At 44.4% G+C, this 27927-nt stretch overlaps 1 protein-coding gene across 2 annotated transcripts; it reads right to left on the reverse strand.

The window, feature by feature from the left end:
* Positions 1–549: 549 nt before the first annotated feature.
* Positions 550–27782, reverse strand: LOC130123766 (uncharacterized). 2 transcript variants are annotated; one of them, XM_056293056.1, is made up of 25 exons: positions 27096–27778; positions 24909–25046; positions 24665–24790; positions 22726–22878; positions 21715–21900; positions 21281–21449; positions 20689–20793; positions 16962–17144; positions 16725–16862; positions 16503–16628; positions 13898–14179; positions 11870–12007; positions 11648–11773; positions 10800–11081; positions 9659–9796; positions 9437–9562; positions 8590–8871; positions 7665–7802; positions 7443–7568; positions 6785–7066; positions 4669–4812; positions 4367–4504; positions 3758–3856; positions 2567–2675; positions 550–2402 (listed from the first exon to the last, which is right to left on the reverse strand). In XM_056293056.1, the coding sequence occupies exons 1-24, from the start codon at positions 27324–27326 to the stop codon at positions 2569–2571; spliced, it is 3963 nt and encodes a 1320-aa protein (XP_056149031.1). In that variant the 5' UTR covers positions 27327–27778; the 3' UTR covers positions 550–2402; positions 2567–2568. The 2 variants fall into 2 exon arrangements, with proteins under 2 accessions (XP_056149031.1, XP_056149032.1); XM_056293057.1 differs by lacking the exon at positions 7665–7802 and having other exon boundaries at positions 27096–27782.
* Between the last annotated feature and the right edge of the window lie 145 nt (positions 27783–27927).

Genomic DNA, 27927 nt, shown 5'->3' on the forward strand with positions numbered 1-27927 from the left:
TCTTTTCACCTGACAGTGAGGAGTTTCCCCAGGGTGACATAGCGCATGGGAGGATCACGCTAATCCCCCCCCCCTCAAACAGGTGCCCCAACCGACCAGAGGAGGCACTAGTGCAGCAACCAGGACACATACCCACATCCGGCTTCCCACCTGCAGACAAGGCCAATTGTGTCTGTAGGGACGCCCGACCAAGCCAGAGGTAACACGGGGACCGCTGATTCGAATCCCTGTGGCAACGGAATAGACCGTTACGCTACCCAGACGCCCCTTTCAACACTCAAGTTAACAAAGTGACATACTTCTGCACAAGTCCGCACAGAGGAAGTGTCCCTTCTCAAAGTTAGAGCGTCTGCAGTACCAACAATAATGCGAGGGACCACATGGATGATGACAGCGTCTGGCGTCAGTCACAGCCCACAGCTTTGTTGTACCAGTGTCTACGTATTGAAACATAAACTAACTACAAGTGCTCATAGTGTTTTGAGGAAATGAAAAGTGGTGTGCAAACAAAACATTGATGAGATTTCAATTTTCATCCCATCCTTTCATAAACAAACACATATTCTTTGATTTGACACATGTTTAATCAGTGTTTCATGACATAATAACAAACACCACATAGATAATAATGTTGGATAGTTTTGAGTGAATGATGAAGAAAGACAGCTCTTGGTAGCAGACACAAACTTTTTCAGCCTTACTGTTTATAGTGTACAACAACTACACAATACATAAAGCTTTACATTTCCCAGGCTCTGCACAGATCACAAGGAGATATGAGATCTTCCAAAAGAAAGATCCCTCACAGATCCAAATCCATCCATCCACCCATTATCCAAACCACTTATCCAACTTAGGGTCATGGGGATACTGGAGCCTATCCCAGCAGTCATGGGGCGGCAGGTGGGGAGACACCCTGGACAGGCTGCCAGGCCATCACAGCACCCACACACACACACACACACACACACACACACACATTCACACCTAGGGACAATTTAGTACAGCCGATTTACCTGACCTACAGGTCTTTGGACTGTGGGAGGAAACCGGAGCACCCGGAGGAAACCCACGCAGACATGGGGAGACCATGCAAACGCCACACAGAGGACGACCTGGGATGACCCCCCCCCCCAGGTTGAACAACTCCAGGGTTCGAACCCCAAGACCTTCTTGCTGTGAGGTGACTGCACTAACCACTGCACCACCATGCCGCCCCAAATCAGTGCAATGTGTGTATATATATATAATTTAAATATTTGGTAACACTTTAGTATGGGGAACATAAAAAAAACTTAATTACTAGTGAATTAGTAATGATCAAGATGTCACTTTAGTATGGGGAACATATTCTAAGTAACAAAAACTTAATTTACAGTAATTTAACACTATTAACACTTGTAGTTTTGTGTTTTGTTATGTAAGAACAGACCATATTCATTAAGTGTTAGTAAGGGAGAATAACTCTTCTTGTGGTACTACCACCTTATAAAGTCCATACTAAGCAAAACATATTGAGATGGTACTACTAATAAGCAATAATTCTGAGGTTATAGAGGGAAAACTCATAGTTAATGGCTTACTGGTTGTATAATAAGGCCATGCAGAATAAGGCATTAATGAGTACGTAATAATGACCAATTAAGAGCCAATATGTTGCTAATTTGCATGCTAATAAGCACCTAATTAATGGTGACTACATTCCCCATACTAAAGTGTTACCAAATATTTTGTTTTTGCAAATATCATTTCAACCGCCCAAAGCCTCCAAATCTTATCCTCCTTGTAAACAAGGCCACAGTCCTGAATTTGACTTCTTTTATTCCAGGCCGAACCACTGCTTTTTCCAACACACACAGAGACGCATTACAGCGCTGCCAATGACTGCTGCTTCATCAAGTCCAGCCATAGTTGGATCTGACGAGACCGGGGCGCGAACCCCGATCCCCAGTGGGCAACTGCATCGACACAAAGCCGATGCTTAGACCGCTACACCACCGCGGAGCCGTCACACAAAATATTTTTGGCGTAAAGTATGTTTGAGATTTCAATTTCATACCATCCTTTCTTAAACATACACATAATTTTTTAATTCAACACGTGCATTTGTATCACTGTTTTATGACATATTCTTGAATAACAATCACCACAGGTAAAAATGTTGCTAGTTTAAATGAATGATCAATGGATGAATTTTGATGAAATCAAAATACAACAACTACTACTACTACCACTACTACTACTACTACTACTACTACTACTACTACTGCTATAACAATAAAACTACATCAGACCGTGGGGAGTACAAATGCCACTGAGCAAACATCTCATAGGTCAGTGACAGAGGTTTTGGGTCTTCCTCTGAACTTCCTCCACCATCCTCCTTACACTTCTTCCCCTTCCTGTCAATGTACAGCAAAACACAGCAATGACCCGCAAGTCCACAAAGAAATGTATTGACAAAGAGAAACTGCAGACAGAAAATGTCCATGAGAGGATATTGGGACTTTGTATGTATGGGGGGAGTGGGGAGGTCGATGGGTGAGTGAGCGAATGAGGTACGAACCATTAGTGTCCCGCCGCGGGGGCAGATCTGTCTGTGGTCGTGTACTGTGGCAGATCACCAAACTTGTGTAGGGCTACCAGCTCCTGAAGCCGTCCTTTGTAGTTTTCCTCTGGGATAAGAGACCATGTTGCATTTAAAAACAGGGACAAGGTAGGGAAAACCTGCCTAGTGACAACTGTAGGCAGTTGTTGGTTTCAAGGAGCAATCTGTATCACAGTACCGCAAATTCTATCCCCCCCCCTTTTTCTCCCCAGTTGCACTTTTGGCCAATTACCCCACTCTTCCAAGCTGTCCCAGTCACTGCTCTACCCCCCCCCCCCCCGCCGCGTTGATCCGGGGAGGGTTGCAGACTACCACGTCTCCTCCGATACATGTGGAGTCGCCAGCTGCTTCTTTTCACCTGACAGTGAGGGGTTTCGCCAGGAGGACGTAGCGCGTGGGAGGATCACGCTATTCCCACCAGTTCCCCCTCCCCCCAAACAGGTGCCCCAACTGACTGACCAGAGGAGGCGCTAGTGCAGCAAACAGGACACATACCCATATCCGGCTTCCCACCCGCAGACACGGGTGGGAAGCCGTGCAGGGATGCTCGACCAAGCCGGAGGTAACACAGGGATCGAACCAGCAATCCCCGTGTTGGTAAACAACGGAATAGACCGCTGCACTATCCGGACGCCCAATACCGCAAATTCAAGGAGATTGTTTAGATTAATTGGATGAAGTGATTGTCAGGGTTATTGATACGGCAACTGTTCAGGGGCAACAGAGGTAAAACACTTGATTTGTATGGTGGCGCCGTAAGAAGTGTGTTTTTGGTAGTGTTTGTGGTAAGGCAGGTGTCTATCTTGGGTTAAGTGGATTAAACAACACCAAAAACCTATTTTACATCCAATTTATGTGAGTACATTTTATATTTGTCTTGTCAAAAACATATAAATAAGTAAAAAAAACAAGGTTGCATTGCTGTTTTATTGAATGCTTGCTTCCAGTTAGCTGTGTTGCAGCCTGTACACGCCATATTGACCCTCGACATAAACCAGTGATGAAGATGTTAGACAGTAGGTCCTGACTGTGGCCCAAAACTTTTACTATGCAATGCATTTCACCAGATGTTTATTTCACTCCTTCTGAGGAAGGGGTTGAATGTGTCTTTCTGGAGTGGGTGCTACCCAGTAAAGAAACCTTCCTGACCTGGAAGCTTGGTGCTCATTCCTCCCAGGAGCCCTTCCAGATGCTTCAGGGCCTCCTTGGCTGCCAGCTGTTCTGCTGTCTGCTTCCTCAGTGCCCCCACTCAAAAAGACAGGGTTGTGGTGTTATTGCTATGTTGTGTTTTGTCCTGCTATAACACTTGTTGAGAATGCCATTATATTTGCCATTTCATTTGATATGCTGAATTTCTGAATCAAATGTTTTGTCCTGCTATAACACTTGTTGAGAATGCCATTATATTTTCCATTTCATTTGATATGCTGAATTTCTGAATCAAATTGAATCAAACTATGTGTGTGTGTGTGTGTGTGTGTGTGTGTGTGTGTGTGTGTGTGTGTGTGTGTGTGTGTGTGTGTGTGTCTACGAGACAGACGGATAGACAGAACGATAGATAGAACGATAGATAGATAGATAGAATGATAGATAGGTAGATAAAATGATAGAACAATAGAACGCTAGATAGATAGATAGATAGATAGATAGATAGATAGATAGATAGATAGATAGATAGATAGATAGATAGATAGATAGATAGATAGATAGATAGATAGAAACAGACTAAAAGACAACGGAGATACGAAAACTGCCTACCTGGACTGTAGAAGGTGAATTTTCCATCAATTTTTAGAGTGCATTGGTGTTCGCCATTAGTTGTAATTCTCTCTTCTTCCTCAGGGGCTTGACATGTTGTCCGTGTGAAAAACTCAAGAACTAACTGCTTCTCTTCAGCTAGGCCCACAAGACAAGATCAAATCAAATCAAATCAATTTTATTTGTATAGCCCAATATCACAAATTACAAATTTGCAAGATCCTTTACAACAGAATTCTGTGTTGTGTGCATATGTATTTGTGTGTGTGTGTGTGTGTGTGTGTGTGTGTGTGTTCACCTACCTGTTGTAGCTGTAGGACCAAGGGACAAGTCCTTTAGTAAACTACAGTAGGCAACTTGTAGCGCCTCCTTCTGGCTGGAGGCCTCATGAGTTTTGAGCTGTTTCTTTACAGTCACCGTCACACACCCTAGGAACTGCCCATCATCTGAAAGGAAGGATTTGAAGATCCATTCCAATGATTTTAATTCAAGTTTACTGGGGGATATTAATGAAGGAGTGCAATTTTTGTTTAAACTTTTGAAGTGTCATTTGATTTGTTATAACTGTTTTAGTACAGCCTGGTAAATGGACTGCATTTATATAGCGCTTTTCAAGTCTACCGACCTCTTAAAGCGCTTTACAGTGTATGCCTCACATTCAGACACACATTCATACACTGATGCTGGAGGCTGCCATGCAAGGCGCCAACCTGTTCATCAGGAACAGTTAGGAGCTCAGGGTCTTGCTCAAGGACACTTCGATATGCTCTCTAGAGGAGCTGGGGAACGAACCGGCGAGTTCCGATTACTGGATGACCCGCTCTACCTCCTGAGCCATGCCACTTCTCAGGTAACTATGTTCACAAACCATCTGTTAAAAATACAACAAAACTGGTAAATGTAATTTTCATTGGACTTGATCTTTAACACTTGGTAAAAGTAAAAAAAAAAATTGACTCCCCTGTATGATGTAATTCATTAAACCTTTAAGGCTTTCCATGATGTAATTGCTTAGAACTCAGTAGACGATTTGACTGCAGACCAGTTTACTTGGGAAAAAAATCTATTAATTTCCATCCATCCATCCATTATCCGAACCACTTATCCTGCTCTCAGGGTCGTGGGGATGCTGGAGCCTATCCCAGCAGCCATTCAGTGGCAGGCGGGGAGACACCCTGGACAGGCCACCAGGCCATCACACAGGGCTGACACACACACACCTAGGGGCAATTCATACCTAGGGGCAATTTAGTATGGCCAGTTCACCTGACTTACATGTCTTTGGACTGTGGGAGGAAACCGGAGCACCCAGAGGAAATCCACGCAGACATGGGGAGAACGTACAAACTCCACACAAAGGATGACCCGAGACGACCCACAAGGTTGGACTACCCCGGGGCTCGAACCCAGGACCTTCTTGCTGTGAGGCGACTGTGCTAACCACTGTGCCGGCGCGCAGCCCTATCCATTGTGATATACATTATATATTATATTTTTACCGTGGACCACATAACGCCCAGCAACAGTTTCTTACCCTCTGGTATGGTAGGTGTGGCTTTGGTCTCCATGGTAACAGGGATATCAGCACATGATGGATGGGACACCTGAGTGTTTAGAAGTTGACTATTTTGCGAAATGCCAATGACTGACACCTTACTGGGGCGGTCAGTCTCATTCTCCATCTTATCCTTCTCTGATAGTGTATCCAGCACACACCCTGGCCCCTCTTTCTCTACTCCATCCCCGCTCTTATGTCTGATCCTACTTTGCGAAAGGTCAATTGTGTCTGTAAGGATGTCCGACCAAGGCGGAGGTAAAAGGGGAAACTAACCGGCGATCCCGTGTTGGAAGGCAACGGAATAGACAGCCATGCTACCCAGATTTCCCTAATCAATGTCATTTCTGTTGTGATTGTTGCTGCTCTGTTCTGTACCCTATAGGGGGTCTTTACTGCTGCTCTCCCTGCCTTAGGCTTTCCACGTATGCACGTGGAAGGGCAGAGAGGTCCCAGATCAGAGCCATACCACCAAATACAACTTACTGCAGATGGCAATAAAAGTTTCTTTTAACTAAAGTGGTCCTGACTGAACTATACAACAGGATATTTGTAATCTAATTTACAAAATCTGTGCAGTATTATTTACTACTGCACTTGTACTTTCATACATTTCTACTTATAGTTTTTTATTTGTATTCTTTTTTTTGCAATTTTAGTTTTTATACTAATTTCTGATATTTGCCTTTGATATGTAACCCTATACTTAATATCAATTTTATCTTGCTGTGCACATATGCAACATACCAAGTCAAATTCCTTGACTTGTGTTAATTGTGAAACGTAAAAGTTTACAACATATGATTTGCAACATGACTCAGTGAACAAGAGCTTTGCTTGAATGTAGACCAGGTTACCCTCACCATCTTTTCTTTCTTCCCCGCTCTGATGTTTGATCCTCTGCCTGATTTGTGTTTCTTCGCCTCTGTCCTGGTTCGCCACCCATCTTGCTCTTTCCCCTGAACTCTCCGGTGTGTCGCTGCAGTCATAACGCTCTCTCCCCAGCTTCCAGGCGTCCACAAGTTCCTTCAGGGCTCCGACATAATTTTCACCCAAAACTCTCTTTTCCTCCAGGACCCCGCCCAGCCCCTGCAGGGCTGCTGTGGCTGCCTGTTGCTGCGCCTGCTTCTTCTTCTTAGAGCCCTCTGGTGGGAGAAAAACACTAAACTGTTTCAAAGAACATTTCAAACCACCACATATATCACCATTATTCAAATAATGTATATTGAATTGCACTGTATTCTGTATTTCCATCAGTATAATCTTGGTTGGTGTTATTTCTACTCTTTGTAATCAAATCATGTGCTGGAATTGGATGCATCTATGCATCTACGCGACATTTACAGCCATTTTACGTAAAACATTTCGGTCAACACTGAATCGACCTACTGCAATGTTGTTTGTGAGATTGTTGCCGTACATACTATTAAACCAGTCAACAAAACAGTAAGTAAAGTTTTTGTGACATGACGTGGCACAACAGGGGTAAAATTTTGTAATGACGATTGTTTGAGTTTTTACCCAAATCATAAAAGGTGATTTCTCCCTTGAGATGAAGGCTGAAGAGACCACATGTATTGATTTCCTCTGGAGGTGGGACACCATGTCTCTGACAGTACTGCAGAACCTGCTCCTTATAGGAAGAACCTGGAATGATAAATGGTGGTGATACTGAGGAAAATGGTCAGAGGGGATTTCTTTAACAATATTATGAAGAGCAGCACAAGGAGCTCAGTCTCCAACCTGACGCTGAGCCGTCCAGTCCAAATACAGAGGCTATTTTCTTATAGACAGACTCTGCAGCCTTCATCGTGTCACATCCGCGGTCAGAAGACACCTTGGTGTCAAGGGCCACAGTGACACTGTAAAAGAAACAGGGGCCTGAAGAAAGCGGTGAAATCTAAGGTTAGATCACTTTGGCTTTAATTTGGAGTAAAGTGTGTGCAACCTCTTTTGTCACCGTCAACGTCAAAACACCATAAACTGTCCCCACCTTCTAAAACATCACATAAGACACTCTTTAATATCAATATCAGGAACTAACTTGTGCAATAGTATTGAGCATTGCGTGAGTTCAGGCAGGCCACAAAGACAAGCTCAGTTTACAATCCCACCGACATCAGCTGATCTCAAAGCCAGCCCAAATCAGCTGATTCCCTCCTATGCGTCCAAATGTCAAATCTTAGGCTTTCCACGTATGCACGTGGAAGGGCAGAGAGGTCCCAGATCAGAGCCATACCACCAAATACAACTTACTGCAGATGGCAAAAAAAGACTCCTTTGACTAAAGTGGTCCTGACTGAACTATACAACAGGATATTTACAATTCAATTTAAAAAAAATCAGTGTAGTATTGTTTACTACTGTACTTGTACTTTCATACATTTCTACTCATAGTTTTTTATTTGTATTTCTTTTTGAACTTTTAGTTTTATACCAATTTCTGATATTTGCCTTTGATATGTAACCCTATACTTAATTTCCACTTTTATCTTGCTGTGTACATATGCAACATACCAAGTCAAATTCCTTGTATGTGATGACACTTGGCCTATAAAAACTGGCTGTGCTTGTGTTAATTGTGAAATGTAAAAGTTTACAACATATGATTTGCAACATGACTCAGTGAACAAGAGCTTTGCTTGAATGTAGACCAGGTTACCCTCACCATCTTTTCTTTCTTCCCCGCTCTGATGTTTGATCCTCTGCCCGACTTGTGTTTCTTCGCCTCTCTCCTGGTTCGCCACCCATCTTACTTTTTCCGCTGAAGTCGCCAGTGTGTCGCTGCAGTCATAATGCTCTCTCCCCAGCTTCCAGGTGTCCACAAGTTCCTTTAGGGCTCCGACATAATTTTCACCCAAAACTTTCTTTTCCTCCAGGACCCCACTCAGCCCCTGCAGGGCTGCTTTGGCTGCCTGTTGCTGCGCCTGTTTCTTCTTCTTAGAGCCCTCTGGTGGGGAAAAAAAAACACTAAACTGTTTCGAAGAACATTTCAAACCTCCACATATCATCAGTATTCAAATAATGTATATTGCATTGCATTGCATTCTATATTTCCATCAGTATAATCTTGGTTGATGTTATTGCTACTCTTTGCACTCAAATTATGTGCTGGAATTGCATGCATCTATGCAACATTTACAGTCATTTTACGTAAAACATTTCGGTCAACACTGGCATGATCTACTGCAATGTTGAGATCTACATATTGTGTTGTTTTATATGTATTCAGGAAATGTAAACCATAATGTGCTCTGCCGTGAGTCAGTTTCTCCACAGAGATTGTTTAGCTTTCCTCTATTCTGAACACTTACAGCCAATAAACTTAACAACGAAGCATAATAGATACTCCTTTTGAAATAGGTCAAAATACGTCATAGGCTTTGCAAATAATTAAACCTCAAAATGCCATACATACTGTCAACCCAGACAACAAAACAGTGAGTAAAGTCTTAGTGACATGACGTGGCACAACAGGGGTAAAATTTTGTAATGACGATTGTTTGAGTTTTTACCCAAATCATAAAAGGTGATTTCTCCATTGAGATGAAGGCTAAAGGGATCAGATGTACTGATTTCCTCTCGAGGTGGGACACCATGTCTCTGACAGTACTGCAGAACCTGCTCCTTATAGGGAGAACCTGGAATGATAAATGGTGGCGATACTGAGGAAAATGGTCAGAGGGGATTTCTTTAACAATATTATGAAGAGCAGCACAAGGAGCTCAGTCTCCAACCTGACGCTGAGCCGTCCAGTCCAAATACAGAGGCTATTTTCTTATAGACAGACTCTGCAGCCTTCATCGTGTCACATCCGCGGTCAGAAGACACCTTGGTGTCAAGGGCCACAGTGACACTGTAAAAGAAACAGGGGCCTGAAGAAAGGGGTGAAATCTAAGGTTAGATCACTTTGGCTTTAATTTGGAGTAAAGTGTGTGCAACCTCTTTTGTCACCGTCAATGTCAAAACACCATAAACTGCCCCCACCTTCTAAAACATCACATAAGACACTCTTTAATATCAACATCAGGAACTAACTTGTGCAAAGTATTGAGCATAGCGTGAGTTCAGGCAGGCCACGAAAACAAGCTCAGTTTACAATCCCACCGACATCAGCTTTTAGCAGCTGATCTCAAAGCCAGCCCAAATCAGCTGATTCCCTCCTATGCGTCCAAATGTCAAATCTCATACAGGGCACCTTATTTAAGCTGCTTTAGCCTGCCTACCCTTCTTGCTGCCCTGCAAGCTGGTTTGCAACCCGCCTCCACCCCAACTCCTCCTTTTCATGCTGGGTCGGACTCAGACCTGACTTAATCAATGTCATTTCTGTTGTGATGGTTGCTGCTCTGTTCTGTACCCTATAGGGGGTCTTTACTGCTGCTCTCCCTGCCATAGGCTTTCCACGTATGCACGTGGAAGGGCAGAGAGGTCCCAGATCAGAGCCATACCACCAAATACAACTTACTGCAGATGGCAAAAAAAGACTCCTTTGACTAAAGTGGTCCTGACTGAACTATACAACAGGATATTTATAATTCAATTTAAAAAAAAATCAGTGTAGTATTGTTTACTACTGTACTTGTACTTTCATACATTTCTACTTATAGTTTTTTATTTGTATTCTTTTTTGAACTTTTAGTTTTATACCAATTTCTGATATTTGCCTTTGATATGTAACCCTATACTTAATTTCCACTTTTATCTTGCTGTGTACATATGCAACATACCAAGTCCAATTCCTTGTATGTGATGACACTTGGCCTATAAAAACTGGCTTGACTTGTGTTAATTGTGAAATGTAAAAGTTTACAACATATGATTTGTAACATGACTCAGTGAACAAGAGCTTTGCTTGAATGTAGACCTGGTTACCCTCACCATCTTTTCTTTCTTCCCCGCTCTGATGTTTGATCCTCTGCCTGACTTGTGTTTCTTCGCCTCTCTCCTGGTTCGCCACCCATCTTGCTCTTTCCCCTGAAGTCGCCAGTGTGTCGCTGCAGTCATAATGCTCTCTCCCCAGCTTCCAGGTGTCCACAAGTTCCTTTAGGGCTCCGACATAATTTTCACCCAAAACTTTCTTTTCCTCCAGGACCCCACTCAGCCCCTGCAGGGCTGCTTTGGCTGCCTGTTGCTGCGCCTGTTTCTTCTTCTTAGAGCCCTCTCGTGGGGAAAAAAAAACACTAAACTGTTTCGAAGAACATTTCAAACCTCCACATATCATCAGTATTCAAATAATGTATATTGCATTGCATTGCATTCTATATTTCCATCAGTATAATCTTGGTTGATGTTATTGCTACTCTTTGCACTCAAATTATGTGCTGGAATTGCATGCATCTATGCAACATTTACAGTCATTTTACGTAAAACATTTCGGTCAACACTGACATGATCTCCTGCAATGCTGAGATCTACATATTGTGTTGTTTTATATGTTTTCAGAAAATGTAAACCATAATGTGCTCCTGCCGTGAGTCAGTTTCCCTACAGAGATTGTTTAGCTTTCCTCTATTCTGAACACTTACAGCCAATAAACTTAACAATGAAGCATCATAGATACTCCTTTTGAAATAGGTCAAAATACGCCATAGGCTTTGCAAATAATTAAACCTTAAAGTGCCGTACATACTGTCAACCCAGACAACAAAACAGTGAGTAAAGTCTTAGTGACATGACGTGGCACAACAGGGGTACAATTTTGTAATGACGATTGTTTGAGTTTTTACCCAAATCATAAAAGGTGATTTCTCCATTGAGATGAAGGCTAAAGGGATCAGATGTACTGATTTCCTCTGGAGGTGGGACACCATGTCTCTGACAGTACTGCAGAACCTGCTCCTTATAGGAAGAACCTGGAATGATAAATGGTGGTGATACTGAGGAAAATGGTCAGAGGGGATTTCTTTAACAATATTATGAAGAGCAGCACAAGGAGCTCAGTCTCCAACCTGACGCTGAGCCGTCCAGTCCAAATACAGAGGCTATTTTCTTATAGACAGACTCTGCAGCCTTCATCGTGTCGCATCCGTGGTCAGAAGACACCTTGGTGTCAAGGGCCACAGTGACACTGTAAAAGAAACAGGGGCCTGAAGAAAGGGGTGAAATCTAAGGTTAGATCACTTTGGCTTTAATTTGGAGTAAAGTGTGTGCAACCTCTTTTGTCACCGTCAACGTCAAAACACCATAAACTGCTCCCACCTTCTAAAACATCACATAAGACACACTTTAATAAAAATATCAGGAACTAACTTGTGCAACAGTATTGAGCATAATGTGTGTTCAGGCAGGCCACGAAGACAAGCTCAGTTTACAACCCCACCGACATCAGCTGATAGCAGTTGATCTCAAAGCCAGCCCAAATCAGCTGATTCCCTCCTATGCGTCCAATTGTCAAATCTCATACAGGGCACCTTATTTAAGCTGCTTTAGCCTGCCTACCCTTCCTGCTGCCCTGCAAGCCAGTTTGCAATCTGCCTCCACCCCAACTCCTCCTTTTCATGCTGGATCAGACTCAGACCTGACTACTCACTGTCATTTCTTTTTTTTAATTTTGGGATTTTTCCTCACCTTTCTCCCTCCAATTGTATCCAACCAATTACCCCTCTTTCGAGCCATGCTGGTCTCTGCTTCACCCCCTCTACTGAGCTGGGGAGGGCTGCAGACTACCACATGCTTCCTCCGATACACATGGAGTCGCCAGCTGCTTCGTTTCACCTGACAGTGAGGAGTTGCGCCAGGGGGATGTAGTGTGTGGGAGGATCATGCTATTCCCCCCAGTTCCCCCTCCACCCTGAACAGGCACCCTGACTGACCAGAGGAGGTGCTAGTGCAGCAACTAGGACACATACTCAAACACACAGCCAATTGACCTTTCGCAAAGTCCCGCCCCCCTTTGTTACTGTTGCTATGCCCATCAAGCATTTCAGAACTATCCAGGAAGTAGCCGGAAAACACCAAAACATGAATGAAGAAATCAGCGCATTGTGTGGGTAAAAGTAACAGTAATAATACGTTAGCTGTATTAGCTATCAATAATAGCTAGTAGCAAGCTTAGCTTGGAGCAGACAGGTATTTTTGTTGATTTTGGATGGATTAAGCTGGCCATGGGGTCTGCTATACTGCGAAATCTATTGCCGACATTGCACTTCTTGCGTTCTGGGTTTCGGGAAGGGAAAGAAAATTACACCCTCTCCGAACTTTTCAGATATCTAGTATCCGATTTGCAGATCCCATAGGCACACCGTTTCAGCATTTTGCTGTCTGTTTGAAAGCTTGACGGACCATTGCTAAGGTAGGATTGGACAAGCACCGTTCTGGGGCGGTACTTTGCGAAAGGTCAATTGTGTCTGTAAGGATGTCCGACCAAGCCGGAGGTAAAAGGGGAATCTAACCGGCGATCCCGTGTTGGAAGGCAACGGAATAGACAGCCATGCTACCCAGATTTCCCTAATCAATGTCATTTCTGTTGTGATGGTTGCTGCTCTGTTCTGTACCCTATAGGGGGTCTTTACTGCTGCTCTCCCTGCCTTAGGCTTTCCACGTATGCACGTGGAAGGGCAGAGAGGTCCCAGATCAGAGCCATACCACCAAATACAACTTACTTCAGATGGCAATAAAAGTTTCTTTTAACTAAAGTGGTCCTGACTGAACTATACAACAGGAACTTTGTAATCTAATTTACAAAATCTGTCCAGTATTGTTTACTACTGCACATGTACTTTCATACATTTCTACTTATAGTTTTTTATTTGCATTCTTTTTTTGCAATTTTAGTTTTATACTAATTTCTGATATTTGCCTTTGATATGTAACCCTATACTTAATTTCACTTTTATCTTGCTGTGCACATATGCAACATACCAATTCAAATTCTTTGACTTGTGTTAATTGTGAAATGTAAAAGTTTACAACATATGATTTGCAACATGACTCAGTGAACAAGAGCTTTGCTTGAATGTAGACCAGGTTACCCTCACCATCTTTTCTTTCTTCCCCGCTCTGATGTTTGATCCTCTTCCTGGCTTCTGTTTCTTCATCTCTCTCCTGATTCGCCACCCATCTTGATCTTTCCCCTGAACTCTCCGGTGTGTCGCTGCAGTCATAACACTCTCTCCCCAGCTTCCAGGTGTCCACAAGTTCCTTTAGGGCTCCGACATAATTTTCACCCAAAACTCTCTTTTCCTCCAGGACCCCGCTCAGCCCCTGCAGGGCTGCTTTGGCTGCCTGTTGCTGCGCCTGCTTCTTCCTTTTAGAGCCCTCTGGTGGGGGAAAAAAAACTGAACTGTTTCTAAGAACATTTCAAACCACCAAATACAACCAGTATTCAAATAATGTATATTGAATTGTATTATATTGTATATTTCCATCAGTACAATCTTAGATGATGTTATTTCTACTCTTTGCACTCAAATGATGTGCTGGAATTGTATGCATCTATGCAACATTCACAGCCATTTTAGGTAAAACATTTTGGTCAATACTGGCTATGTCTACTGCAATGTTGAGATCTACGTGTTGTGTTGTTTTGTCTTCATGCATGCTCAATAATTTAGGTAGGATAATCAAAGAAGGTTGAATCAGCTCATGTGGATACAATGTTTATTGACAGATACATTTCATCACTCATCTAAGTGACCTCTCCAGTCTAAACTGACTGCAGATACCCCCACCCCTTGTAAACAATACAGGGGCATAACGAGTGAAACCAAGGATCGGTTTCATTCGTAAATATGGGTGTGACCATTAACTAGAGTTTCAGTGGCCATGTGTACTATTCAGAGAGAATGTGGGAATGTTTGCAATCACAGCAAGTTGAAATATTTTCTAAGAAAATAAATGAATAGAAGAAAAACTATATATAGGAAAGCAATAACAGATGATAATAATAATTTTTTCCTTTTATTTACATTCTTAATGTAAATTTCATTTGCGTTCTTACTGTAAAGTAAGTAAAGTATGTCGCAAAGTGTGTTGGGACACCTTGGTGTGATAATGCACTTTAAATGAACTCAGAATTGACAGCATTGTAAGATGGCGACAGATGTACTCTTAGCCCCCGGTTCAGGGATGGTTGTTCCCTCTTAACACGGGTGGCCTCTTTGACCCCCCCCCCCCGTTCAAACTAGCGTTCCTCCCTATCAAGGATGCACATCCTCATCTTGAAAGACTGGCCACTGTGGGGCGTCTGGGTGGCATGGCGGTCTATTGCTTTGCCTACGGCTTGGTCGGGCATCCCTACAGACACAATTGGCCTGTCTGCGGGTAGGAAGCCGGATGTGGGTATGTGTCCTGGTCGCTACACTAGTGCCTTCTCTGATAGGTCGGGGTGCCTGTTCGGGGGGGGGGGCTGGGGGGGCTGGGGGGAATAGCATGATCCTCCCACGCGCTGTCCCCCTAGCGAAACTCCTCACTGTCAGGTGAAAAGAAGCGGCTGGCAACGCCACATGTTTCGGTGGAGACATGTGGCAGTCCGCACCCTTTCCTGGAAGGACAGAGGGGGTGGAGCAGTGACAGCTTGGAAGAGTGGGGTAATTTGCCGGATACAATTGGGGAGAAAAAGTGGGAAAAAATCCACAAAAAAAAAGTTAAAAAAAAAGTGACCACTGGCCTGTAGATGGCTGTAGACTGTGGAGTCCTGGCCTGACATGTTAGCTCGTCCGTGTTGTGCCATCCTCTTGGCCAGTGTCTGTTTGGTTTCCCCAATGTACAAGTCACGGCAATCCCCTTGCACTTAACAGCGTACACTATATTGCTGTGATTGTGCCGCGGGACCCGATCCTTGTACACTGTTAAGTGCCAGGAAGATTTCTGTGACTTGTACATTGGGGAAACCAAACAGACACTGGCCAAGAGGATGGCGCAACACAAAGAGCTAACGCATCAGGCCAGGACTCCGCAGTCTACAGCCATCTACAGGCCAGTGGCCATTCTTTAAAGGATGAGGATGTGCACATCCTTGATAAGGAGGAACGCTGGCTTGAATGGGGAGTCAAAGAGGTCATCTATGTGAAGAGGGAATGATCATCCCTGAACCGGGGGGGGCTAAGGGTATATTTGTCACCACTTTACAATGCTGTGATTGCAAACATTTCCAAGTCCTCTGTGAATAGCACACATGGCCATTGCAACTTTAATTAATGGCCACGCCCATATTTGCATATGAAACTAGTCGTTGGTTTCGGTGTTTATGCAACTGTATTGTTTATGAGTGCGGATACCTGCAGTTAGTTTAGGCTGAAGAGGTCATTTAGATGAGTGATGAAATGTATCTGTCAATAAACAATGTTTCCAGATGAACTGATTCGACTTTCTTTGATATTGTTGCTGTATTGTTTTCAGAAAATATAAACCATAATGTCCTCCTGCCATGAGTCAGTTTCCCCACAGAGACTGTTTAGGGTTCCTCTATTCTGAACTTACAGCCAATAAACTTAACAACAAAGCATAGACTTTGCAAATAATTAAACTTCAAAATGCCGTACATACTGTCAACCCAGTCAACAAACAGTGAATAAAGTTTCTGTGACATGACGTGACATGACATGGTTAATATTTTGTAATGACGACTGTTTGAGCTTTTACCCAAATCATAAAAGGTGATTTCTCCGTTGAGATGAAGGCTGAAGACACCACGTCTATTGATTTTCTCTGGAGGTGGGACGCCATGTCTCTGACAGTACTGCAGAACCTGCTCCTTATAGGAAGAACCTGGAATGATAAATGGCGGTGATACTGAGGAAAATGGTCAGAGGAGATTTCTTTAACAATATTATGAAGAGCAGCACATGGAGCTCAGTCTCCAACCTGACGCTGAGCCGTCCAGTCCAAATACAGAGGCTATTTTCTTATAGACAGACTCCACAGCCTCCACCTTGTCACATCCACGGTCAGAGGACACCTCGGTGTGAAGGGCCACAGTGACACTGTAAAAGAAACAGGGGCCTGAAGAAAGGGGTGAAATCTAAGGTTAGACCACCTGCTGTATTTTTGAGTAAGTTGTAGTGTGATGTAAAGGTACCATTGGAGCTGGTGAAGTGGTACCTGCTTCTGTAGCACTTTGTGACTGGGCAATATTGTCCTCTCCATCCCCTTGATCACTGGTTATCTCTGCAGACAGCTGCTGAAGGGCTTCTTTTGCAACGTCTTGGTGAGCTAGTATTTTAGATCTACAAATCTGATGCCCTGTGAATATCTGATTATTAACTCTCACCTTGCCCCGGAACCCTGGTGAACACACATATGCAGGGGTCAGAGGTCATTTGATTAACATTCACATCCTACGGCTTGTTGCAAAACATTTTGACAAATTTCTATTTTAGTCCATCCTGTATTTCGTCACGGGACTTAAAGTGACATTTACTTCTTAAATCATATAGTGGGTTATAATTTGAGTACCACCTCATGGACCCACCACACGCAGGGATGAGCATTGGGGTAGGGTGTAATGCAGGCCGGGCGGCAGGCAAAGGCAGGGACTGGGGCGTGCTGCCTTCCAGCATCGCACATTGGTCCTCGGGATGTGGAATGTCACCACTCTGGCAGTGAAGGAGCCTGAGCTGGTGCGGGAGGTGGAGCGGTACCAACTAGATTATAGTTGGGCTCACCTCCACACATAGCATGGGCTCTGGTTCCAAACTCCTGGAGAGGGGCTGGACTCATTACTTTTCTGGAGTTGGCCAAGGTGACAGGTGCTGGGCGGGTGTGGGGATACCCACAAGTCCCCGGTTGAGTGTTGCCATGTTGGAGTTCTCCCCGGGGGATGAGAGTGTCGCCTCTATATGACTGCGAGTCGCTGGGGAGAAGGCTCTGACTGTTGTGTGTGTTTATGCACCGAATAGCAGTTTGGAGTATCCGGCCTTCTTGGAGTCTCTGTGGTGGTGTCCTGGATAGGGCCCTGCCTCGGGACTCTGTAGTTCTGTTGGGGGACTTCAACACTCATGTGGGCAACGATGGAGAAACCTGGAGTGGCATGATTGGGAGGAATGGCCTCCCTGAGCTGAACCCAGACGGTGCCTTGTTATTGGACTTCTGTGTGAGTCATGGATTGGTCATAATAAACATCATGTTCAAACATGATGTTTACATGTACTTGGTACCAGAACACCTTAGGCCGAAGCTCGATGATAGACTTTGTGGTCGTATCATCGGATCTGCGGCCATATGTTTTAGACACTTGGGTGAAGAGAGGAGCAGAGCTGTCAACTGATCACCACCTGGTGGTAAGTTGGATCAGATGGCGGGGAAGGCTACCGGACAGTCCTGGCAAACCCAAATGTGTAGTGAGGGTGAACTGGGAACGTCTGGCAGAGGCCCCTGTCCGTGAGGTCTTCAACTCCCACCCCCGGAAGAAGTTCTCATGTTTCCTGAGGGAGGCTGGGGACATGGGGTCTGAGTGGGCCATGTTAAAAGCCTCTATTGCAGATGCGGCAGGCATGAGCTGTGGTCATAAGGTCATCGGTGCCTGTTGAGGCGGCAACCCAAGACCCAGCTGGTGGACACTGGTGGTGAAGGAAGCTGTCAGGCTGAAGAAGGAGGCCTTTTGGGCTTGGTTGGCCCAGGGGTCTCCTGAAGTAGCAGACAGGTACTGGGAGGTCAGAAGGGCTGCGGCTTTGGCGGTCGTGGAAGCAAAAACTCGGGTGTGGGAGTAGTTCAGCAAGGCTATGGAGGAGGACTTTCAGTTGGCCTCAAGGAAGTTCTGGCAAACCATCCGGCGACTCAGGAAGGGGAAGCAGGGCTTGACTCAGGCTGTTCAGCAGGGGAGGGGAACTGTGAACCTGGACTGGGGATGTTGTTGAGCGGTGGAAAGAACACTTTGAGGAGCTCCTGAACTCGGGTAACACATCCTCAGTGGAGGAGGTAGAGTCTGAAGACTCAGGGGAAGCCCCACCCATATCCCTGGCAGAGGTCTCTGAGGTAGTTAAGAAGCTCCTCGGTGGCAAGGCACCGGGTGTGGATGAGATTTGCCCTGAGATGCTGAAGGCTCTTTACATTGTTGGGCTGTCTTGGTTGACACACCTCTTCAGTGTCGTGTGGAGGTTGGTGACAGTACCTGTGGAATGGCAGACTGGGGTGGTGGTTCCAATATTTAAAAAAGGGGACCAGAGGGTGTGTTCTAATTATCGGGGCATCACATTGCTCAGCCTCCCTTAGAAATTCTACCCTAGGGTCCTGGAAAAGGAGGCTCTGACCGATTGTCGAACCTTGGATCCAGGAGAAACAATAAGGATTCCATCCTGGCCGTGGAACAACGGACCAACTCTTTACCTTTGCGGAAGTGCTGAGGGGGACATGGGAGTTTGACCAGCCAGTCTACATGTGCTTTGTGGACTTGGAGAAGGTTTACGACCATGTACCCCGGGACATTCTGTGGGGGGTACAGTGAGAGTATGGGGTACCGGGGCAGTTGCTACAAGCCATCTGGTCCTTGTATAACCAAAGTGAGAGTTGTGTCCGCATTCTCAGCACAAAGTCAAACACGTTTTCGGTGGGTGTCAGACTCTGCCAAGGTTGTCCCTTGTCTCTGATTCTGTTTGGGATATTCATGGACAGGATCTCAAGGCGCAGCCAAGGTGAGGAGTGTGTCCATTTTGGGAACCTCAGAACTGCATCTTTGCTTTTCGCAGATGATGTAGTTTTGTTGGCTTCATCAGAACGTGACCTCCAGCATGCACTGGGGTGGTTTGCAGCTGAGTGTGAAATGGCTGGGATGAGAGTCAGCACCCCCAAGTCTGAGGTCATGGTTCTCTATCGGAAAATGGTGGATTGCTCCCTCTGGGTTGGGGATGAGTTGTTGCCTCAAGTGAAGGAGTTCAAGTATCTCAGGGTCTTGTTCACGAGTGAGAGTAGGACGGAGCAGGAGATTGACAGGTGGATTGGTGCAGCATCAGCAGTAATGTGGACATTGTACCGGACCGTTGTGGTGAAGAGGGAGCTGAGCCGGATGGCAAAGCTCTCAATTTACCAGTCAATCTTTGTTCCAATCCTCACCTATGGTCATGAGCTTTGGGTAGTGACCGAAAGGGTGAGATCGTGGATACAAGCAGCTGAAATGAGTTTCCTCCATAGGGTGTCTGGGCTCAGCCTTAGAGATAGGGTGAGGAGCTCAGACATCCGCAGGGAGCTCGGAGTAGAGCCGCTGCTCCTTCACGTCAAAAGGAGCTAGTTGAGGTGGTTTGGGCATCTGATCAGGATACCTCCTGGGCACCTTCCTTTGGAGGTTTTCCGGGCACGGCCAACTGGGGGGAGATCCCGGGGTAGACCCAGAACTCGCTGGAGGGACTACATGTCCAGTCTGGCCTGGGAACGCCCTGTGATCCCCCAGGAGTAGCTGGAGGGTGTTGCTGGGGAGAGGGACAGCTGGAGTGCCCTACTTAGCTTACTGCCACCACGACCCTACCCCGTAGAAGCAGCTGAAGATGAATGAATAAATGAATGAATAATTTGAATCCTTTGATAGTCTGTAGTAACTGCAGTCCTTGTCATTTTGATAGTGAAGGGGTTTTAATTCTGGAAAATGCAATGACTGTACAGAAACATTAGCCCTGCATCTTTTTTGCAGGGAACCCTGGTATATTGTCAGAGGCTAATACACAAGATGATGTTATCCTCTGTATCTAATACAATGACAATGATGCCCTATCTTTAGTACAGTGATATGGAAGCTATGTTCCACGAAGATACGATGAACTGAGTTAATTTGACATATTTGCATTGATTGAAAACACAAAATACTCTCATACTTGCTTCTCTGTGCATGTGTAATAGTCACCTGTAGGCTCACGGATCTCTGAGAAGGAAGGTTCAGGCCATCCCCATTTCCTGGCTTCCTCCAAAAGATGATTTTTATGCATTTTGGTGCTCATGTAGTCCGAATCTGAAAAACACAGAAAAAGACTAGTACTACCAGCTCTCAGTTTTTCCACCCACAACCTTCTACAACAGTCTGTGGAAGCAAGGTCGCCCACCACATGAGTCACACACAACTCCAATTCATCAATCATTTAGTATTTCTTTGAATAGGCTCCATTCTGCTATTGCTGTAGTGTAAAGTTTCTTTAAAAGTTTTGCTATTGCACCAATACTGGTTCTTAGCCAGTTTGGTCTATTGTGGTTACAACACCATACCAACATCCAATGTTTTTTCAACTGAATGCTCTGTAGGTGTAGGTGTGCCTCAATAAAATGCAAGTGCGCACAAACACCAGCATACTGCAAACTGCTGCCAGCACCCTTTCAAAGTTGGCCAAATACAGGTACTGGTCCGCTGCTATCATCTGCGCACCAAACTGATCTGTAAACGAACAATCCGAAATAACACACCATACTTTGGCAGTAATGGGGGAGAAATGCTCTTCTCTTACCCAGGTTGGGGGTCTGTTTTTCTAGTTCTTCCACTCTGCCCGTCAGTGAGTTGATCTGCTGTCCCTGCTGCTCCTGCACCTCCATCAGCCTCTCCCATTGGGGCAGGAGCCTCTCACGCAGGTCCTTGTTCCTTTCTAGGAACACCCTCACACATTGCAGCTCCTCCAACTAAAGACGAGTGTGCACGCACGCACGCACGCACACACAGACACACACAGACACACACAGACACACACAGACACACACACACACACACACACACACACAAAATACAGGTGGTTTAGTTTCTCATCATCCAACTGATCAAGCCACATATAGGCTTGTTTGTCTTCATCCACACACACAAAAAACACACAAACAAAATCAGGATGATCAAAAAATATGAATCTGCACAGGCTCTGTACCCTGTTGAATACATTAAGTTGTGTCTTACGGTAAGCCTGTTTTCACTGCTCGCTTCATGGAGTTCAAACAGGAACTCCATCTTTTCCTTCATTATCTGCAACTCCATGTCGAGTAAGTGGTTGGCATCGCGAGGTTTGATGGGGTGGGTCGAAGCAGAGTGTAATACAAGTCCAACTTCATCACTTAAAATCAGGCTGAAGTCTAGATTCTGGAGCTGAGGATTGACAAAGTCTTAAACAAAAAATCCTTTTGTTTCATCCCATAACTCAAAATCACACACTCTTTGGGCCATTTAGAAACTGTTTTCCAACATGGCCTTAAAGCTACAGTAATTAAGTTTGTCTCTTTGTCCAATTTATTGACACCAGTGATGATTAGAGGTAACAGCAGTGGCGTTTTTGCGATCAGAGTCCCACAGATCCATTCAAAATGTGACTCTGGTGGGCAGCACCTTCTCAACGGCAAAAAAACAAAAACAAAACATGATTGACACCTGAATTTTAGCTTTTTTTTTTTTTATAATCTGTTGGTAACGTTCTTCCAGGAACATGGTCTGCCGCATCAGCTTTTTAGCTATAGCAATTGAGCTTTTCGTTCAATTGCGCTGCTTTCCTCTTTCACATTTGGTTGCTGTAGTGATTTACCAAATCATTTTTTTTCCCAGGAGAGTATGAAAGTATTCATCAAAATGATCGAGTGTATTAGCTATTGTCTTATATGCGAGTATCAAAATGGACATTTGTTTGCATGTAAATCATCAGGATTTTAGCTTTAAAGACCTGGACTCAGTTTGGGTAAATTAGGCATCAACATAGTGTATAACATTGTATGATATACAACAAAAAAAGATTTATAACATGCTATTTCCACACCAAAATATCAAACTGATGATAATAATAAATGAATGACATTCACTATATTGTAGTGCAAACAATATGTTTGGCACTGTGTCTGATTCTTCTCCTGCAAAAATACACCAAGTGCAATGCACAACAAAGTACAGGAGTTTACTCATGAAGAGCAACGCAGAGACACACACCTCCTCGATCCTCATGGACAGGTTATTGAACTCTGGGGAGTGTCTTTCGAGTGCTCTACCCAGATTTTTAATCTGTTGCAGGAACTCCTCTAACTGCTCCAGACTCACGCTGAAGTCTGCAGAATGCATGACCTGGTTCCTGACAAAGGTCACCTACAGGCACAGGGGGAACGACATAAAAGTCAGGACACACACCATACAGCAGGACACACTCATCTATTTCTTCACTCATCTCTTGAAAAATGAAACTCTTCACTCTTGAGCTGAATCCCCTGAACAGCAGTGGTGGGCTGTCAGGGCCATCTCTGCTGGCCCTGTCAAAATCAAAATCCTAATGTAGTTTTCATAGCCAAATTGAAGTGTGCCTGAAATGTGTCTGAATTCATTTACTTGTTTTCTCATGGGGCTGAGCAGGGATTCCCATACCAGAATGTCATCTAAATGCATCCCAGCTCTTTGAGCCAGCACTACTGGTATTGCTAGCCTTTCCTTGAAGCTGAAAACTGATTACAACTTTGAGTGGCCGTGTCATCACCCAATCAAATGTCGATGTGTGGTGAAGAACGCCCCAGGGGCCCTGCGATGTAATGGTGCTAGCCCCCGGTGTCATGATCAACTTTCAGCTTGAGCCTTCGGTGGGTTGTGAGCAAACTAAAACTGCTTTCACATTGGCCAAAAAACCCTGCTAACATCCGCCTTTTCACATTGACCAAAGGCAGACATTAGCAGGGTTTTTGTGGGGTTTTTTGGCCAGTGTGAAAGGGGTATAAGCTACGTGCTGATGGAAAACACAATGACTGCCACATTCACAGCTACTAACGATCTTGTTGTCAATCTTCTTCATGTTTTTTTGTGAATCTGGGAGGATTGTCTGCATTTTTTGTGTGTGTGTGTGTGTGTGTGTGTGTGTGTGTGTGTGTGTGTGTGTGTGTGTGTGTGTGTGTGTGTGTGTGGAGTTTTTTCTCTCTTCTCTCCAGTGGTATCTGGCCAATTACCCCATTCTTCCGAGTTGTCCCGGTCACTGCTCCACCCCCTCTGCTGTTCCGGGGGGGGGGGGCTGTAGACTATCACATGCCTCCTCCGATACATGTGGAGTCGCTAGCCACTTCTTTCCACCTGACAGTGAGGAGTTTCACCAGGAGGACGTAGCAAGTGGGAGGATCACGCTATTCCTCCCAGTCCCCCCCCCAAACAGGTGCAGAGGAGGCGCTAGTGCAGCGACCAGGACACATCCCCCATCCGGCTTCCCACCTGCTGTCACGGCCAAGTTTGTCTGTAGGGACACCCGACCAAGCCGGCGGTAACACAGGGACTCGATCCAGCGATCTCCATGCTGGTAGGCATGTCTGCATTTTTTACACATTCTCCCCAACGGACTAAATTGCTGGATGAATTTCATTAGAGAAAGCTGTCATGAGTCTCTCAACTTTAACTCAAGGTGGGTGTGCACATTTTTCGTGTTGAATCGAAGGCAGTGCCCTGATAATATTGTGGCTACACTTCATTGAATTTGTTGAGGTTGCGTGAGTGAACACTAAATCAACCGTGGAAACTTGCTGTTTTTGTGCCTTGAGCTGTACGGGTGCAATCCGGTTGCTGAGTGACATAATAAAAGATCTTCTAATGGTGAAGCTGCAATAGCTGCTATAGTGCACAATGGTTTGCGTGTGCGTTGTGGTTGTTGAAGATCAGCTGTCTTGTTGGTGATGATGCAGAAATACATATAGTGCATGATAATGTATTTTGTATATGGCTGTGTTGGCTGTATCGGCATCCATATGAGAAATTTGTGTGTGTGTGTGTGTGGGGGGGGGGTGCAGTTTGTCACTGAAGGCCCTGACTGAAACAACATGGTACGCCACTGCTGAACGGATAACATCATCTCTCAGTTTACCATGCAAGGCTTAACTGTATGGATTGTTAAACACAAAACTTTTACCTTTGTAAGAAGATTCATCTGCACGTATTGCTCAAAATGTTTGCAAAATGACATAAGATTGAGGAAGGCGGAGATATCAAAGTCCTTTCCTAACCGTTGTGTCTTCTTGCCTTTGGGCATGTACACCTGAAATGAAAGCAGTTCTCAATGGATTATTATGATTAATAAAGGTCTAGAGAAAAAAACAACAACAACAACATGTGATGCATATCAATAATGCAGCTCGGAGGCTGTGGTCAAATACCTTAGCCACTTCCCATTTCTCTTTGGGCCACAGCTTAGGTGTACAGTTATTCCAATACACCAGCGCACCTTTAGAGGTGTGGTTAGCCCAGATCTCATCTCTCCAAGGAGCACACACTTTACACTGAAGAGGGGGAATCTGAAATCAGCCACAAAATAAAAGAATCAAACTAGGTCCAAAAAGGTTTGGGTCTTTTCTGCTATAGAGCCTCAAAACATGTAATGAATACTCAGAGCTTTTTCAGTTTGCTTTGCACGTGGTGCATTTAAGCCACAACATTATTAAAATTGAAAATAGATATATAGAAAGGATTCAATCAGAACATAAAATTCAAAGGATTCAACCAGGAGTTGTGGTTAGAAAATGAGAGTGAAGTCTAATTTAATGATGGAATCATTAGATTACAAAGTTTAGAAAATAGAGCATGAATAATAATCCGTGAATGACATGCTCTTCTCTAGCATGTCACAGCATACATTTTTCCTTCTACTATGAGCTACTTGCACCCACTGTTCCCAATTAGACAGTTTTGTCACCGCATTTAGTGTCTTTTCAGAAGCCCTTGTCAACGTACCTCCTCAAAAGTGACTGGTGGCAGAGCTAGCATCTATTTCTGATCTTTAGGAGACTGTTTGGGTTGACACCAATACATTCAGCAACAAAAGTGAAGTTGACGCATGTAACACAGGCCTATCCTGTTCTGCTCTTCTGCTCTCCACCTGTTCTAATGAGAGTCAAATCTAAGAGGGGGCTGCTGTGAGCAGGGCTGTGGGCAGAGCAACTTTCCACACCGCTGCATAGATTGAAAAAGTGAAATATTATTATGTGGTGAAAAATAAGGTGGGCAGGGATAAGACAAAAAAAGTTTTTAAAATGCTTGATTCAATTTATGTTAAGATAATATGTTAGACTGGCTTCTGGAGTTTCTTTAAAATACACTGGCTAATGGTTTTGGTCTCACTCCCTCCGATGCCTGGCTGGATATGCTTCCGGTAAAAACGTAAATAGTTGTTTATCATGATGGCGTCTAATTTTTGTAAACACTTTCGTCATCCGATTTTTCTCTCTGCCAATGTAGCACTTAGTAACGGCATATGCAAATTGCTACGCCCATAAGAAATGACGTCATCTAGCAGGTAGCGGTGTGGTGGCGAACTCTGTTTCCCCGTCGAGATCTGTTTCCCCCTAGCCAGAGTTCGACACAACACCGGGACGCTTGATTTAACCTCAACCTAACCTCAACCTCAACCTAACCCTAACCTAACGTTTACCTTTACCCAATCATAACCGATAGCGGACCCGTTTCCGTGTAACGCCTTCGCCCGGCTAGGGGGTAAGTCTTGATGGGGAAACAGTTTTTGATACCACACGCCCGAGTCCTTTGAGACAGCATTCTGGCTTCATTTTGTGGTTCTTGCTCTATTCAAGTCTATGAATGGCTGTGTCTTAAATAGTTGTGTGCTCACGATACAGTTTCAACCGGAATAAATGCCTCTGGCTGGAAGGCAATTCTGTGGTTCTGTGTTGATACAGTTAAATTACATTCAGTATCGTCTTACCGACAAACAACTGATTAAAAGTGTGGTTTCAGCAAAGGAAACCATTTTCAACCGCTGACTAGAAAACAAGTATACTTAAATGTGAGAAAAAAATTCAATATACAAATAATATCAAAATGGATGCTCATCTACTCATTTCTCATCAAATGCTATCTCTTTAAATGTCACTTGTACTAACAAATTGAAAAACTACAAAAAAAAAACTCATCGCTTTTTGTTGTTGTTGTTAACCAGCCAGGTTGCCAGAACTCAGAAAACATTTGTTGACAAGAAAAAATACGGTTAAAAAATATGGAATCTTTTCTTTGAATAGCTATCAATAACTCCCATAATGGAACCCCCCCCCCCCAGGAAAATGATACATTTTCTTTGCCATAAAAAGATTTCGGTGGAGACGGACCCAGCGGGTTTATATTATTTTTTTCCTATTGCAATTTTACCCTTTAGAATGCTTTTCTATTGGAATCAGAAGAGAACTACAAGGAATGGATGGCTGTTTTGACAAAGCAGATCTAGGTTTCGTTTCCTCCCCTGCCCCTTAAATTAGTTGCACAGGAACTGACGGTGTGCGCTGTGCACCCCCGGATTTCACCAACGCAGCCGTGGTCATCAAACCGACTCCAATCACCTGATTACGCCTGGGTGCCCACTTTCCAAAGTTGCAGTTATTGGAACACTCTTGTCCCTTCAGTTGGATTTTATCGCGCAGAGCCCGGTGGAAAGTTTCGGTTTCGTTTTCCAGGAAGCTTCCCAGGCGTGTCTTCAGGTGGGCTAGAGCCAAGGTGGTTTTGATCCAGTTCTTATAACCGTCATCCTGAAACCTCCGAAAGGGATCCGTGGCGATGATAGTACTATCCATCTTTCCAGAGCGTGAATGGATTTCTGTTATTTCGCCGAGTGACCGATGACGACTTCACACAACACTGTAAACACCGCCGAAGAGCCGCTGCGGCGTCTGACTTGCCGGGGCAAAACTCTCTCCGGTACATCAGAAAGGGCAATACGTATCCATCCTAACATCCACCCACCCCGAAATCGACACTCCCAAATTTATTAAGGATACCGTCGCAACAACAGTATACTCCAAATCTGGTGCAAATGCAGCACTCCACTCCACACGTTCAAGCGTCACAAGCCCATGACGACACAGGATTCACAGGCGGCGCCAAGGAGGGGTTTAGGGGTGCTGTAGGGGTGCCCCAGATACCCATAGCACCCCCCTAAGCTAGCAGCCCCAAGAAATTTCTGTGGTGTATTTTTAATTCTTAATGTGGGAATACTATAATTTATAATATGAAAAATGAATAAACACATTAATAAAACAGACCGATTATTTTTAGACCAAAAAAAACAACATAAAAGCCAACACAGGGGATCTGATTTGGCCAATGGACGCAATACGCATTGAAATTTTAACCTTATTTCCACTTCCTGTTAGCCAGAGCACAATTTTTTGGCAA

Source organism: Lampris incognitus, chromosome 14, assembly GCF_029633865.1.
Source record: "Lampris incognitus isolate fLamInc1 chromosome 14, fLamInc1.hap2, whole genome shotgun sequence".
Taxonomy (NCBI): domain Eukaryota; kingdom Metazoa; phylum Chordata; class Actinopteri; order Lampriformes; family Lampridae; genus Lampris; species Lampris incognitus.